Raw genomic sequence first — 13151 nt, 5'->3', positions numbered from 1 at the left:
AGCCTGAACTTAATTTATTCCAATTTCGTCTGATGTTTGTCTTTTTCTCCCAAGCACCCAAACAACCGTTGATGAACTGTGACAGTGTTGTCATGCTGTTACAAGTGATCCAGAATGTGATGGTATTTCTGGGAAAAATGACAAATGTTCATTTGGAACTGGAGTAATGTTGAGTATATGAGAATGTGCTGTAATTGGGTTGAATGTGAGTTTTTTTCAGACCAAACCAGGTGCATATTGAGGTAAGAAGCCCTCGGGGAGAAAGAGAGAGAGAGGAAGATAGAGTGACTGAGGGGATGAGGGGGGAGCATGGAGAGAGAGCGAGAGAGAGGGCGAGGAAATAGGGAAACAAGGCTTTATGAAAGTAAGAGCAAAAATATTATTGTTTATTATGGCAGCATATTTGAAAAGGAAATCAAATTACTTTTGCATTGCCGCTCGCTGCTCAAAACCTCCGCCTGATAAATGAATCAACAGCATAACCTTTGCAAAAAACGTAAATATTTGGCCGTCTTTTCTTCTTGTTCCTCACTTTGTGTATTGTCAGTGACTTGCTGAATCACTGAATGTGTTCTTGGCCTATTGGATGAGTCAAAGGATGCCTTAACCTTTAAGTAATACATTATTCAATGTTGTGAGATCGCTCTCGTATTGAATTATTCATACAACAAAAGACCTCGTTTCATTTGGAGAAAAAAAACAACACGAACAACACAAAACCCCCAAAAAACGTGTCAGCATTTCATCGTCAACGCTGTCTTTTCTCCTCCACATGTGGAGTCCACTTATGTATACTAGCCTTAATATGGCTGGGCCTGAGGGCTTATCCCACAGCAGAAACAGCTGAGGTAACACACTGAAACACACAGTTGCCACTCGTGCATCTCATGTAATATCCCCATGCCAACCGCCAACCGCCGGCCAGCACACACTGGAGAGAGCATGTGTTGTTGGGGTTTCCGGTGTAGGGGGGCGGGGGGGCGGTGTTGGGGGTGGGGTGTTGATGTGTTCTACTGGTCTTACATGATGTTCTCTCCGACGACATGGCTGAAAGACGCGTGCTGGTGCGTGTCGAGCGTCCCTGATGCACGCTGTCTGAGTCGACTGATCGAGATTTGTTTGTTCTGTGCAGCTGCTGTGGACTACGGCAGGCTTCTAAGCCATCAAAAAAAGCTGCCGTCAAATGAAACAGATTGTATATATATGCATGCCAAAAAAAAAGACGAAAACTACATAAAATATGAAGCATCTGCCGTGTCATTTTCCACACACACGCCTAAAACAAACCTGCCAGCCCCATGGAAAGAAAAGAAAGAATGAAAAAAAAAAACACTTTAATATTTCCCTTTGAACGTCTCGTTAATGATTTTTTGCGTTCACTGCTGGGACGTTAGGGTGTATCAGCATCTGGTCTGGGTCTACCAGCCTCCAGAAGCCTATCCGCTGTCTCTGACTAGGCCTGGCTGATCTGGACATGCCTGGAGAACAGCACACAGCCCTGACATCATAAGGAGGGTGTCTCTGGTGGTCCAGAGCTATCTCTACGCTGAGGTGTGGACACGGGGCCACTCAATGTGCTTTTGTGTTCATTGTACGGTGGCGGAGGTTAAGGTTGGACGCTCGTGTTCTGAGGCGTGACCTATGACCCCTAGGTGTCATTCACACTGTTCCTATGGGAACAGCCCGTTACACAATCCAGAACCTTCTGCAACAGATGCAATGATGTGAACAACCTCGACCGTCACACACAAAAAACATAATTTAGATAGGGGGCAGTGTCTTGGTATTGTAATTGACAGAGGAGAGTCAAGAAATAATTGTTTTGTCTACCAAAGTCAAATAACGTTGGACTTTTTTCATTGTTTGATGGAATGGTATTTCACATAGGCTACAGTTTGCGTCAGGGGAATGATATCTGTAATGAAGATGCCTCGGACTCACCTATGAATGTTCATCTCCTGAGGCGGCTCCGTAGCTTTGTCGTAGGCAACTTTCACCGACACCCCGAGCACTATGATGAACGCAATGATCCCACACGTGATATAGACGGCTGTGTTCGTCTGATCCATGCTCGGATCGTAGGTTTCCCCCGTCGGGATAGGCGACGGGGCAACCGTCTTCACCCAGTCCGGTGTGTGGTAGTTTGTGCATGCTTTCTGATCTATCCGGTTCCCTTTGAACTGACAGCAGAAGCGCAGGAAACACGTCCCGCAGCAGTAACGGTGATCAGTGTTGTTGCACTCGAACTGTTTGTCATATTGTCCGCTGACGTCGTAGTAGCCCAGACAAGTATCGTGGTTGCTGGCGACCGGTAGCTGGACCTGGGGATTTTTCTGCGGGGAAGCGGTGGGAACCGCCACGGTAGCGTTCGCGTCTTTCGGCTTGACAATCTTCTTCGGTAGCGACTTTACCTTTTTACCGGCCGTAGTGGCACTGAGAACGCTCAGAGGGTCCAAGTATATAAGAAGGAGCAAAAGGTGTCGTATACCCATGGTGTGATTAACTTGTCAATTCTATTAAATATTCTAGGCTATCTATCAAAGGTGCATGAAGGGACTCAGTCATCTGCGACTTCAGATGTCCTGGCATCTAAGGCTACCGTTAGTCCCCTAAGTACAGATGCCTTTGTCATACTGGATACAACAGTGGGTATTGATTTCGACGACGCCATTAGTTCAGTGCAAGCGGTTAAATGAAGCGCTGAAACCCATTGCGCCATTTAAGAATAAACTGGATTACATGTCTTGATTGCGTTCTGGGATGCGCTCTCGTCAACGGAGCTCCGCGTGCGCTCTCCTTCGGTTTGGAAGTCCTGAAATAAGCACTGTGTCGCTGTCCAACGTGCTGATCTGGAGAGACCGCCCTCTGAGTCGAGTTTAGTCAAATGCAATGCTTACATCTTGCTCAATTGAAAGTTGTGCTAGAGCGAGGGAAACAAACACAACGGTTCGTTAAACAGTATCGTCACGTCGAGGGAACGTGTTTGAGTCCCCTAAGTCAACTATTTGGCGCACTACAAACCGACCATTAAACTGGAAAATAATTATAGTGGACAGCAAATGGCCACACTGATTTCCTTATACCCATGCATGTTTCAAATTGGCAAACTGACAGGCATTAGCTGGAGTCACGACGTTAGACAACTTGATTAAATTAACGCGCATATTGAGCTCAGACAATTGACACGTAAAGTATCGAATTGGATTTAAAATTCGGTTTATCATTGGCCTATAATAATTTTAACGTATCTAATGTTTCATTCAAATACACACTGCGTACACATTACTTGACAACCTACACAGCTGGAGCAATTGCCCATTTTCTTCCTGCAGTCTATTTATCAATCCCTTTCTACATTTGATCAAAATGGCTACACTTAATAAAATGAGTAAATGAATCAGTTTTCGTCCTAAGGGAAATCTGAACCAGAATATTGCATTTCAATAATGAGCATTTCCTTTTAGTATACTGTTGAGCAGGCTATTGTGTGGAAAGGGGTAAGGACACCTACCTCTCTTAAGATTCCCGAGTTGTACTCTGTCTGGCTCGGTGTAGCCTAAGTGAATAGAACATCAGAGCACTGCGCGAGCCCCCTCTCCGGTTCGCTGCCCCCCCCCCTCTTTCTCTCTCTCTTTCTCTCTCTCTCTCTCTCTCTCTCTCTCTCTCGTCTATTCCCCTCCCTAGCACCCTCTGTCTTCTTTCTTTACATCACTCCGATGGTGGCGTCACACAACTCCGCCAAGTTTCAGCAAAATACATATCGCTCACATCCAAGTCACTAAACAACTATAACACCTAACACCTTCCTGACAAATGCCGCTTTTAGGCTCTTTCGGCACAAAGCGTAATATAATTTTCACGAAACATCCATACAGTTGAAGCCCAATTATATTCTTATAGACGGCGTTGTTTTTTTATTTTACCTTTTCCATTTCTGTTTTCCTTTTGTAGATGGACAACTCTGAAATGCTTTTACCGTTACACGTCAAAATAATAGAACACCTCTGTGCATGGGAAGCTGAATAGCCAACAGCAACATGGCCGGCAGATATAATGGACGACAGAATCAAAAGGATTTGAGTTCAATCTTTGTCCTTTACGATGGTTCCGTGACCCAAATCATGCAGTCTGCTTGTCAGTGGGTTAGGCTGATAGTAAATGCCATTGTGTAGCTATTACACCTGGGGCCAGAAGGACACTGTGTGACAGACTAGTGGTCTAGCACAGTATTTAAAAGGTGGCTTGACAATCCTCGTCTGTCACCAGGCCACATCTGCTCAAGGGCAAGCAACGACTTAGTGTGTCAAGCAAACATTGGACACTAGATAGACCAATACGGCCATAGCCATATTCAATTGTCACACCTCAATGCCTCTTGCGCATACACACAAACAAACTCGCATCCCAGCTATGACGCTGGAAGCGTAATTAAATTGAATTTAAATGAAAAAGACGGGATGGCCGTTGACTCGAGTGGTATTTTGTTACATATATCCGTCTCTCTCAATCAGGGCAGATTGAGTACTTGTAAGTTTTGCATATTACTGTAAGAGACACTCGATGAGGATATAACCAGAGTAGAGGATGATGGTGTCTGAAACTCTGCAACCGCCACCGATCGGGAAGCCACGAAGCAGTTGCTTAGTAACCACTTTTTACGATGCCATCCATACTTGTTGTAATGAAATATTTACCCCCCCCCCTCCCCCCCACCCAGTGGAGAGCTGTTCTGGACTTTAAAACGATAGATGGGGTTCTGAGACATATGCCAAGGCCTCGGGACCCACATCCATTAGATCAGAAAAATAGAAGGACTCTGACGTAGGAACACAATTAAGAAAAATAGGTCCACTTCCCCACACCTCTCCATCACTCATGAGTGGCCCAAAGCACAGCTCCTCTCCACCCCAAATGTTAAGACAGAAGGCTATCTCTTGGCCCCAGCGGAGCACATCTGTGTGCTGTCGTTTGCAAACATCGGAGTGCCATTAATGTTTAAAGATCCATTTCCCATCTCCTTGCAATAAACATGACCGGCACATGTAAGGGGCTGTCTGTCTTGCGAAATTCTGCTCTAAAAATGAAAGGTATAGTCTGACTTGGACGTTCAAGGATTTAGGCAATGTATTCTTCTTTTATAACCTATCAAGTATGATAGGCTATAAATAAGAATATTCTATTCCATTCTAAAATTGTATTTTCTTCTCTTCTGTCTTGTCTAGTCTATAAAAATATTACCACAACCATGGCCCCTTGCACTCTGTTTCACTGTATGGAGAACGGAGACATATAACAATTCACTCTCAACGAAACCATCCCCCTCGTGTAAAACAAAGTAGCCCAATGACTGGCGGAGGAATCCAGAATTGTCTTACTGAGTGGATCTCTTCTCTGCGCTGTTTTCACTGTACAAGACTTTGCTGTTACAGCACTGACAAAGCAATGAAGCGCGCCTCTTCTGACAAGCCCCACCATTGTTCAGGCTCCTCGCCCTCTCTCTTCAGGGAGCAATTCTTTATACATGGCATGTTCTTCTGCCATTATCATGACCCAATTTCTTTTGAAAACGACATTTTCCAAATTACAGTAAGAGCTTGTGCTGGTGCAGGGGCTTTTAAGAGAAACTGTCCCCTTGAGTTCAACTTTGCGTGCCGTTGAGCCCTACAAGAAAAATAGCTTTGTCAAGAATTTCACATAATGCCCGACTTTTACCTCCGGGGGCCCAAGTCGTAGCTGTCGGGGCGAAGAGCGGGAAGGGGTCAGGTTGGCACTGGTATTACAAGACACACAGATACATGAATAAGCCAACAGAGCCCGTTCCAAAGCGAAAATAATATCTTGTTTGGGCCTTCAATCACCACTACCACTAATTCCTCAGTCTGCAGACACACAACGAGAACAGTACAAAAACCTGTCTCGAGCAAGATATATCATCACGAATTAGGATGATTTATGACTAGGAATCTTCTCTAATTCAGACTGCCTTCGTAACAAATGCCTTATGTTCCACACAGACACCTTGTTATGTCGCCGTGGATCGGTTGACAGCTGTTGTCTCCACAATGGGAGGCAGAACAAACGCCGTGTCTGATCGGGAGTTGCTTGCCAGACCCCTGTCATCGCGTCTCCATAAGCTTTCTCGTCAACCTGAAATCCTTATTTTGCTTTTGTTCCCGGTATCAGCCCTCGCTCTGCCCTGGCACGGGACTTGGTATGGGCCCGGCCACACTCTCATAACTCTTAACCCATCGTGACACGTTTTCCTCTGAACCCTGCTCTCATTAACAGACGCCATCAGTTATCGTGTAATATTCTCGTCTTGCTATCAGATGATCGTCCAAAACATTTAATTATTTGGGCCGATTGATGTATCTTTGTTGACGAATCAATGGCCATGTAAAATGAATAAATGCGTCTATTAAAAAAGTATTTGTAGCCCTACAGTTCTAACAAGTCCTGTATCTACAGAGGAACCAGAGGAACGCCACTCCGCTCGAAGCCGTTTCCACCATAAGTGTTTACAATGATAGGCTAGCTCTCCGAGAGCTAACCTGTAACGTGTGGGAGCTGAGCAGAGGCTGCGACGTGGAATGTTATGACAGTAGTTTGAGGACACTATAATGTCTAACATTACGGATGCAGGAAGAACATAACATAAAAGCACTTTTGCGATTTCAGAGTTCGTATGAATGAATTCATAAACTAAAGCCATAAGTGAGGCTTTTGGACCTTTTCGCAGTACATTGGGCCATGCATATAAACGCTTTATGAATGCTTCATGAATGCTTGATGAACGAGTCATGAATGGTTCATGAATGCTCTATGTTCCTCACATCCGGTCAGAACTTGTTTGTCTAGACCGGTGGGCAATCGCAGGTGTCATCTGACTGGTTCCATAATCTCTCACACCTCCTCTTCATATCATAATAAGAGGTTCATATCTGGCCATGCCCTCGCCTGTGCCCAAGACTCATCCACACAGACAACTCCTTTTAAGAAAAGTGTTAAGTTCACTCCCAATTCTGGTGAAGTGACACTTTAATGAATATTCAACTTTAGCGTCTGCTTTACGCTTTAGTGGTGTCTCTGTAAAAGAACATTCTCTCTGGCAAAAACTGTTAAATGAGATTAGGATGAGCTGGATTGGTTTTCATGTCTTGTCTGTGTCTACGCTTGATGCAGAGAGAGGTAACCTAGATGGCCCGATACATCTCTGAAGTGGTTATGGGAAATGCCGCTAGCCCCTGCAAATCATGTCTACCTCACCCTAAGGACAACTTTTCCAGCTGCCACTGTTTTCCTCTCTTCTCCGACGCAATGTGTTTGTGTGTGTGCGCGCGCGTGTGTGTTTGTGTGTGAGTTCACCGTAACTTGGGTACACTTGAATGTGTAAAACTGGGTCACAGCTGCCAATATAAGCTAATTTTCCCCCTTTTATTTCCAAGTGTGGGCTTTCCTCAAGGCAAACAGGGGCTAGGAGCCTGCATATTAACCTTGTCTCTTCATCACCAACAGTCCCTCTCTCCTTCCCTCCTCCCTCCCTCCCTCCCTCCCTCCCTCCCTCCTTCCTCCCTCCATCATTCCACTGGCTCACAGACACCCCATCACCACACTGTTTTACCAAAATGCTAGAGGTGCAAAAAGGCTGAGTGTTAAATCATTAATTTACCAAATGGGAAATGATGCAGCATCTCTCTCTCTCCTCTCTCTGTCTCTGTCTCTCTCTCTCTCCCTCTCTCTCTCTCTCTCTCTCTCTCTCTCTCTCTCTCTCTCTCTCTCTCTCTCTCTCTCTCTCTCTCTCTCTCTCTCTCTCTCTCTCTCTGTCTCTCACCAACCTTCACTTTCACTCACACTCTCGTTCACTCTCTCTCTCTTTCTCACCCACTCTCTTTCTAACGCTCTCTCTCTTTCACACACTCTCTCTCTTACCAACTCTCACGCTCCTCCTCCCCCCACCCCCCCTTATTCACACACTCTCGCCCGCTCTCTCTCTCTTTCTCACCCACCCACTCTCTCTCTGTCTCTCTCTCTATCACTCTCTCCCCCTCTACCCATGTCTAAGTGAACATAATTGGGCAGGTCACTCCCACACTGCCAACAGCGCTGGCGGTCCCAGTTCTCCACAGAGCTGCACCCTGCGCCGCCACACGGGCACACCACACTCCGTCTCTCGCAGGAGAGCCTCAGCGACACTCGGCTGTAACCGGTTGGACTCGCTGCCGGAATTTTCTTTACGTAAGCTCGGCAACGTGTCATTAGGAGTGAGGCAATTGCTTTGGGGGATTGATTATGGCAAAGAACGAGGTGGGGGTGTGTAGCTAGTGGCTCGGGGGACTGCTTACAAGAGCCGGCCTCTGTTTATGAGTCGGCCTGACATCTGCAACTTCCTACTCTCAGAGGCCACAGTGCCGCGGTAATAAGCAGCCCCTTGTATCCCCTCTCCCCTCCCCCGGCATGGAGAGGGTGGGAGAAGGCAGCCTGGATGGGGGGGCGGGGGGGTGGGGTGGAGTAAGGGGGGTGAGAGAGTGGGAGGTGGGAGAGGGAGAAAGAGAAATGAATAAAGTGGCCCTCCTCCCATGCATGATACATGGCTTGGCTCGCTGATGATGGAGGGGGTTGAGAGAGGGGTCAAAGGTTGTAGCTGTGAGCAAGGCCAAAAAACAACCTCTTCAGCCTGAATGGACATGTAACTGGCAAACTCCTCACAGCTGGGCTGTGTGTGTGGGTGTGTGTGTCTGTGCCTGTGTCTGTATGTGTGTCTGTATGTGTGTGTGTGTGTGTGTGTGTCTGTATGTGTGTCTGTATGTGTGTGTGTGTGTGTGTGTGTGTGTGTGTGTGTCTGTATGTGTGTGTGTGTGTGTGTGTGTGTGTGTTAGACCAATGGCCATTATTTGACCTTCAGTTTGGGAGCATGATACATACCAGTGAGAGCTCCCCCTGATGTTGCCCCCTGATGGTGAGACTTGGGAACTACAGTGGAATTGAAAACTGCGGCTGCATACTGACGCTGGCTGGCTGCAGGGCTTAAAACCTTTCTCTGAGTCTACACAGTTAGCAACCCAAGCAGAGAATTCAATGATTCATATTATGGACTCTTTGCAAACCTTTATTTACTTTAAAATGCTGTCTCATTTCAAATGACTGTGAGTCAGCACCTAGGTGTGGAAAAGCCCACAGCTGCTATAGCCTGTTCAGTATTCAAGAACTTGTGATGCTGTTCTTTTTTAACGTTTTAAATATTGCATCAGGTGACGTGGGAAGATAATAGAATTCGATGAAATATTCAGACCCGTGTGTCAGGGAGAGTCTGTGAGAGGGTGAGTCTCTGTGAGGGTGAGTCTGTGTGAGGGTGAGTCTGTAAGAGGGTGAGTCTGTGAGAGGGTGAGTCTCTGTGAGGGTGAGTCTGTGAGAGGGTGAGTCTGTGAGAGGGTGAGTTTGTGTGAGGGTGAGTCTGTGAGAGGGTGAGTCTGTGTGAGGGTGAGTCTGTGTGAGGGTGAGCCAGACATGACAAGAGCAGGAAAAGGGAGATCTGAGGCTGGGGGTTGAGGCTGGGGCTGAGGCTGGGGGTGGGCTTTCAGTTGGGGTTGAGGCTGGGACTAGGACTTGGGTTGAGGCTGTAACTGGGGGGTGAGGCTGGGGCTTGGGCTGAGGCTGGGGCTGGGGGCTTAGAAAAAGAGAACATTATGAGGCTGAGCCCGGCCTTGAGAGAGAGAGAGACAGACAGAGAGAGAGAGAGACAGAGAGAGAGACAGAGAGAGAGACAGAGAGTGAGAGAGAGAGGGAGAGGGAGAGAGAGAGAGAGAGAGAGAGAGAGAGAGAGAGAGAGAGAGAGAGAGTGGGAGAGTGGAGAGAGAGAGAGAGAGAGAGAGAGTGGGAGAGAGAGAGAGAGAGAGTGAGAGAGGGCCCTGAGGTCGTTGGAGTACCCTGCAGGGCCCCAGCTCCTGTCTTTATCACAATAGGCCTCCCTCTTATCCTCATTCCCCCGTTATTGCATCACCATCACAAGGACGCGAAAATGCCTCCCTCATCCAGAATACCTTCCTCCTCATCAGAATGGCTCGGAGGAGGAGAGAAAAAAATAACACCTTGATGTCTAAGTGTCTCGTCATTTTCCAGGTGGAGGGGGGCAATGTGCATACGGCGCTCTCAGCAACTTTCGGGCCCACGCCGGGATCAATGTCATTGGTATGTATGGCTCGCCATCGCCTCTAAGCCTGCTGGCTCTGTCTTCAGCAGTTTTCAATATGGAATCAGCCCAATGAGAAACTCAATTTTTATCACACCTATTGTCTCTGAGCATGGTGACGAGGATGGTGAGGATGTTGTTGACAACGGCGCCAACGGCGATGCTGATGACGGCGGTGACAATGTTCGCGATTGTGAGGATGACGATTCTACCGGCGATGTTGTTGACAACGGTGACGACGATGATGGCACTGACGACAAAAGATGATGAAACCATCTTCGGCTGTCAGTCAGTCTCTGGTTTGGTCTCGGCTGAGACCAACGCTGTTTCTCGAGAGGGAGGTGTGAACACAGACCGGGGTATGTGTTGATGTGTTTGGCTGATGAATAAGAAGAAGAGGATCTTGCCCTACACACACATACACACACATACACACACACACACACACACACTTGTCAGCTGTTGTGTATGCACCTTCGACCAGCACTTGATCCTCAAAATATAAAATATTTTGCTAAATTGTCTTGCCCCTCAAAAAAAGAAAAGCAAACCTATGACACAGGAGGATGTTTTTCAGCGGAGCAATTATCTTGGTGCGACATGGAAAATTACCTGAGCCTGATGGCTACACACCAGCAGAACAAATGAACTGAACAGCAACTGAACTCTCCCTCACTTCTCGGCGGGAAAGTAGATTCTTCCCTCTTCGGAGGAAAAAATATCATTTCGGAGCTGTAATGACACCAGATGGGGCTTCTTCTTTTATCCTGAAGATGAAAAATGTGGATTGGTTTTGCGTCATTTAACCTAATCATCAAATTTCAATCTGAAACCCCAACTGCTAACTTGAGGTGTGGAAAAGGACATGCTCCCCTGAATGCATAAACAGCCGGCGGCAGATTAGAGAAGGACTCCGGAGTTTGTGTGTTTAAGTCTTAAGAGTGCTGACACGTCGGCCATAGAAAAGCTTCGGGAAGTAATCTTCGACCACAGAAACTGAAAGCATACGGTTGGCCAAGGATTGACACTGATGTGTCCGGGTAGCCACATTGCTCAATCCCCCGTGTGATTCATGTCCTGTCCACTGGGTGAGGGTGTGCCTATGGGCGAAGGACCCGAGGACTCTAGTTTCACGGACTTGAAAACATCAGGATGGGGTCAGGGACTCCATGTTGCTTCATCCGAGCCGTTTCCGTCAGATCAGATGTGTGGGAGTGCCGGGCTGTGAGGTGACCAGAGGGCTGGTTTCACATGAGGACACATGTTCCTCTGAGTGTTCCCAGAGGGCCTCACCAACTGGAGGGATCTCTCACACCAGATCGGTCGCAAACTGCCTTTTCCTCGGGCCCCACTTCTACGCCAGCTAATTGGACAAAGAGAGAGAGAGGTCACCTTCTCATTTCTCTTTCTCTCCCTCCCTCTCTCTCTCTTTCTAGCTCCTTCTCGCAATCGGTCACTCGACCCCTCTCCCCCCCCCCCTCTCTCTCTGTCTGTCTGTCCCTCCCCCCCCCCTCTCTCTCTCCTTTTTCTCTCTCTCTCTGTGTCCCTCTCTCTCCTTCTAGCTCCTTCTCACACTCAGTCACTCACCCCCTCTCCCTCGTCACCAATTACAGGATTAAACAGAACATCTCAAGAAGTCACTTGTGAACCCGAGCGTGTATCCACTGTCACTAGCAATCTGCTCCTGATGGTGACTGTTACACAGCCTTGAAGAACCCTGCGGTTTGTGTACAGACTTAGACCATTAGCTGATTACTGCAGCTTACAGCAAGTAAAACAGAGGACTCATAAAGTATGGACTTTACTAGAATTAGCCAGAACGTTAAAAAGGAATGGAAGGCCTTTAAAAGTTTTTTTGGGGGGGGACTTTGGATGAAGGAAATGAATAAATGAAAATGAAGATTAGTTAATTTTGTGTTTAATCGCCTTGATTAGTTTTGTGCCGCAGGGTTGTGGATTTAATCACAGAAGTGTTTTTCTGCGTCAAAAACTCCGAAATTTCAATCTTCTGTCTGTTGGAGTGCAAAGCCAATTTTCAGGTTAAGTGAAAAAGTTGATATGTTCCCAATTTAAACAAAGGGCTTGATTTTGGTAGAGATTTCTTCGAGGAACAGTGCTGAAGGCTGAAATAGGTAGAGCTTATAGCGACCAGATGGTACCATAAGTTATTGAAACAAAAAAAATGCCATTTGGCCACGCTTCCATGCTTTTCTCACTTTCCCTTTCACGTATATTTTCCTGACAATATGTAAAATAACGGGCATCTCAATAAAGATACCCTGAACCTGCCAACAAAGCAGTGCCAAAACATACCATCTGTTTTTCGTTTGGAGGGTTAGGATAACTGAAACGCAGACAGACTCTTCATCTTTGTCAGCACAACATTGGCTCCAGATCTACAGTTGATCAAGCGAAAAAGATGGCCGAAGTTCAACACCAGAAATAAACTCTTAATCGCTAACAGAATCTAACACTGACCTTATCCATGAACTTAACCACTAACACACTCTTAACACCGACCTTAACCATAAACCTACCAACAAACTCACCCACTAACCATTAAAATAAAAAAACCTTAACCTATGACTAATGAAGCATAGCGCAAGTTCGGGCGGTCACTGGGGTTCAGGTTGATTAGTGCTCCCGCCTGTTCGTTCATGACGTCAAGTGCGCGACCCTCCACCTCCCCGTCGCCGCCCGGCTCCTGTCTCCATCTTCGGCTCGATTGGTCGTCGGCTGTGCCACCGCCACCAGTGTCTGGCCTCCGCGGGGGATTCTCTTCGGGCGTTGGGCAGGCGCCCGTTGATTTATACAATTCCCCGCGGGGTCCAAGCTCCAAACATTGTAGTTCATTTATTATTCTGTAATAAATATCTTTCACTTATCCATTTCTCTCCTGATACAAACCCTAACAGCAAAACTCTCAAAGTAACCTTAACCACAAACCCTTAAACCTTAACCACAA

General features: G+C 46.9%; 1 protein-coding gene across 2 annotated transcripts in view; it reads right to left on the bottom strand.

Annotated features, from left to right (window-relative positions):
• The window catches only part of shisa6b (shisa family member 6b), a 49863-nt gene extending 47371 nt beyond the window's left edge, over positions 1–2492 (bottom strand). For both annotated transcript variants that reach the window (XM_084670780.1, XM_084670781.1), the window contains exon 1: positions 1942–2492. In XM_084670780.1, the coding sequence (XP_084526906.1) occupies positions 1942–2492 (551 nt within the window). The remainder of the gene's footprint in view (positions 1–1941) is intronic.
• Between the last annotated feature and the right edge of the window lie 10659 nt (positions 2493–13151).

The sequence above is a fragment of the Hypomesus nipponensis genome, chromosome 13 (genome assembly GCF_054491055.1).
Source record: "Hypomesus nipponensis isolate SF chromosome 13, ASM5449105v1, whole genome shotgun sequence".
Lineage (NCBI taxonomy): Eukaryota > Metazoa > Chordata > Actinopteri > Osmeriformes > Osmeridae > Hypomesus > Hypomesus nipponensis.
This window is presented reverse-complemented; position numbering and strand designations above follow the sequence as displayed.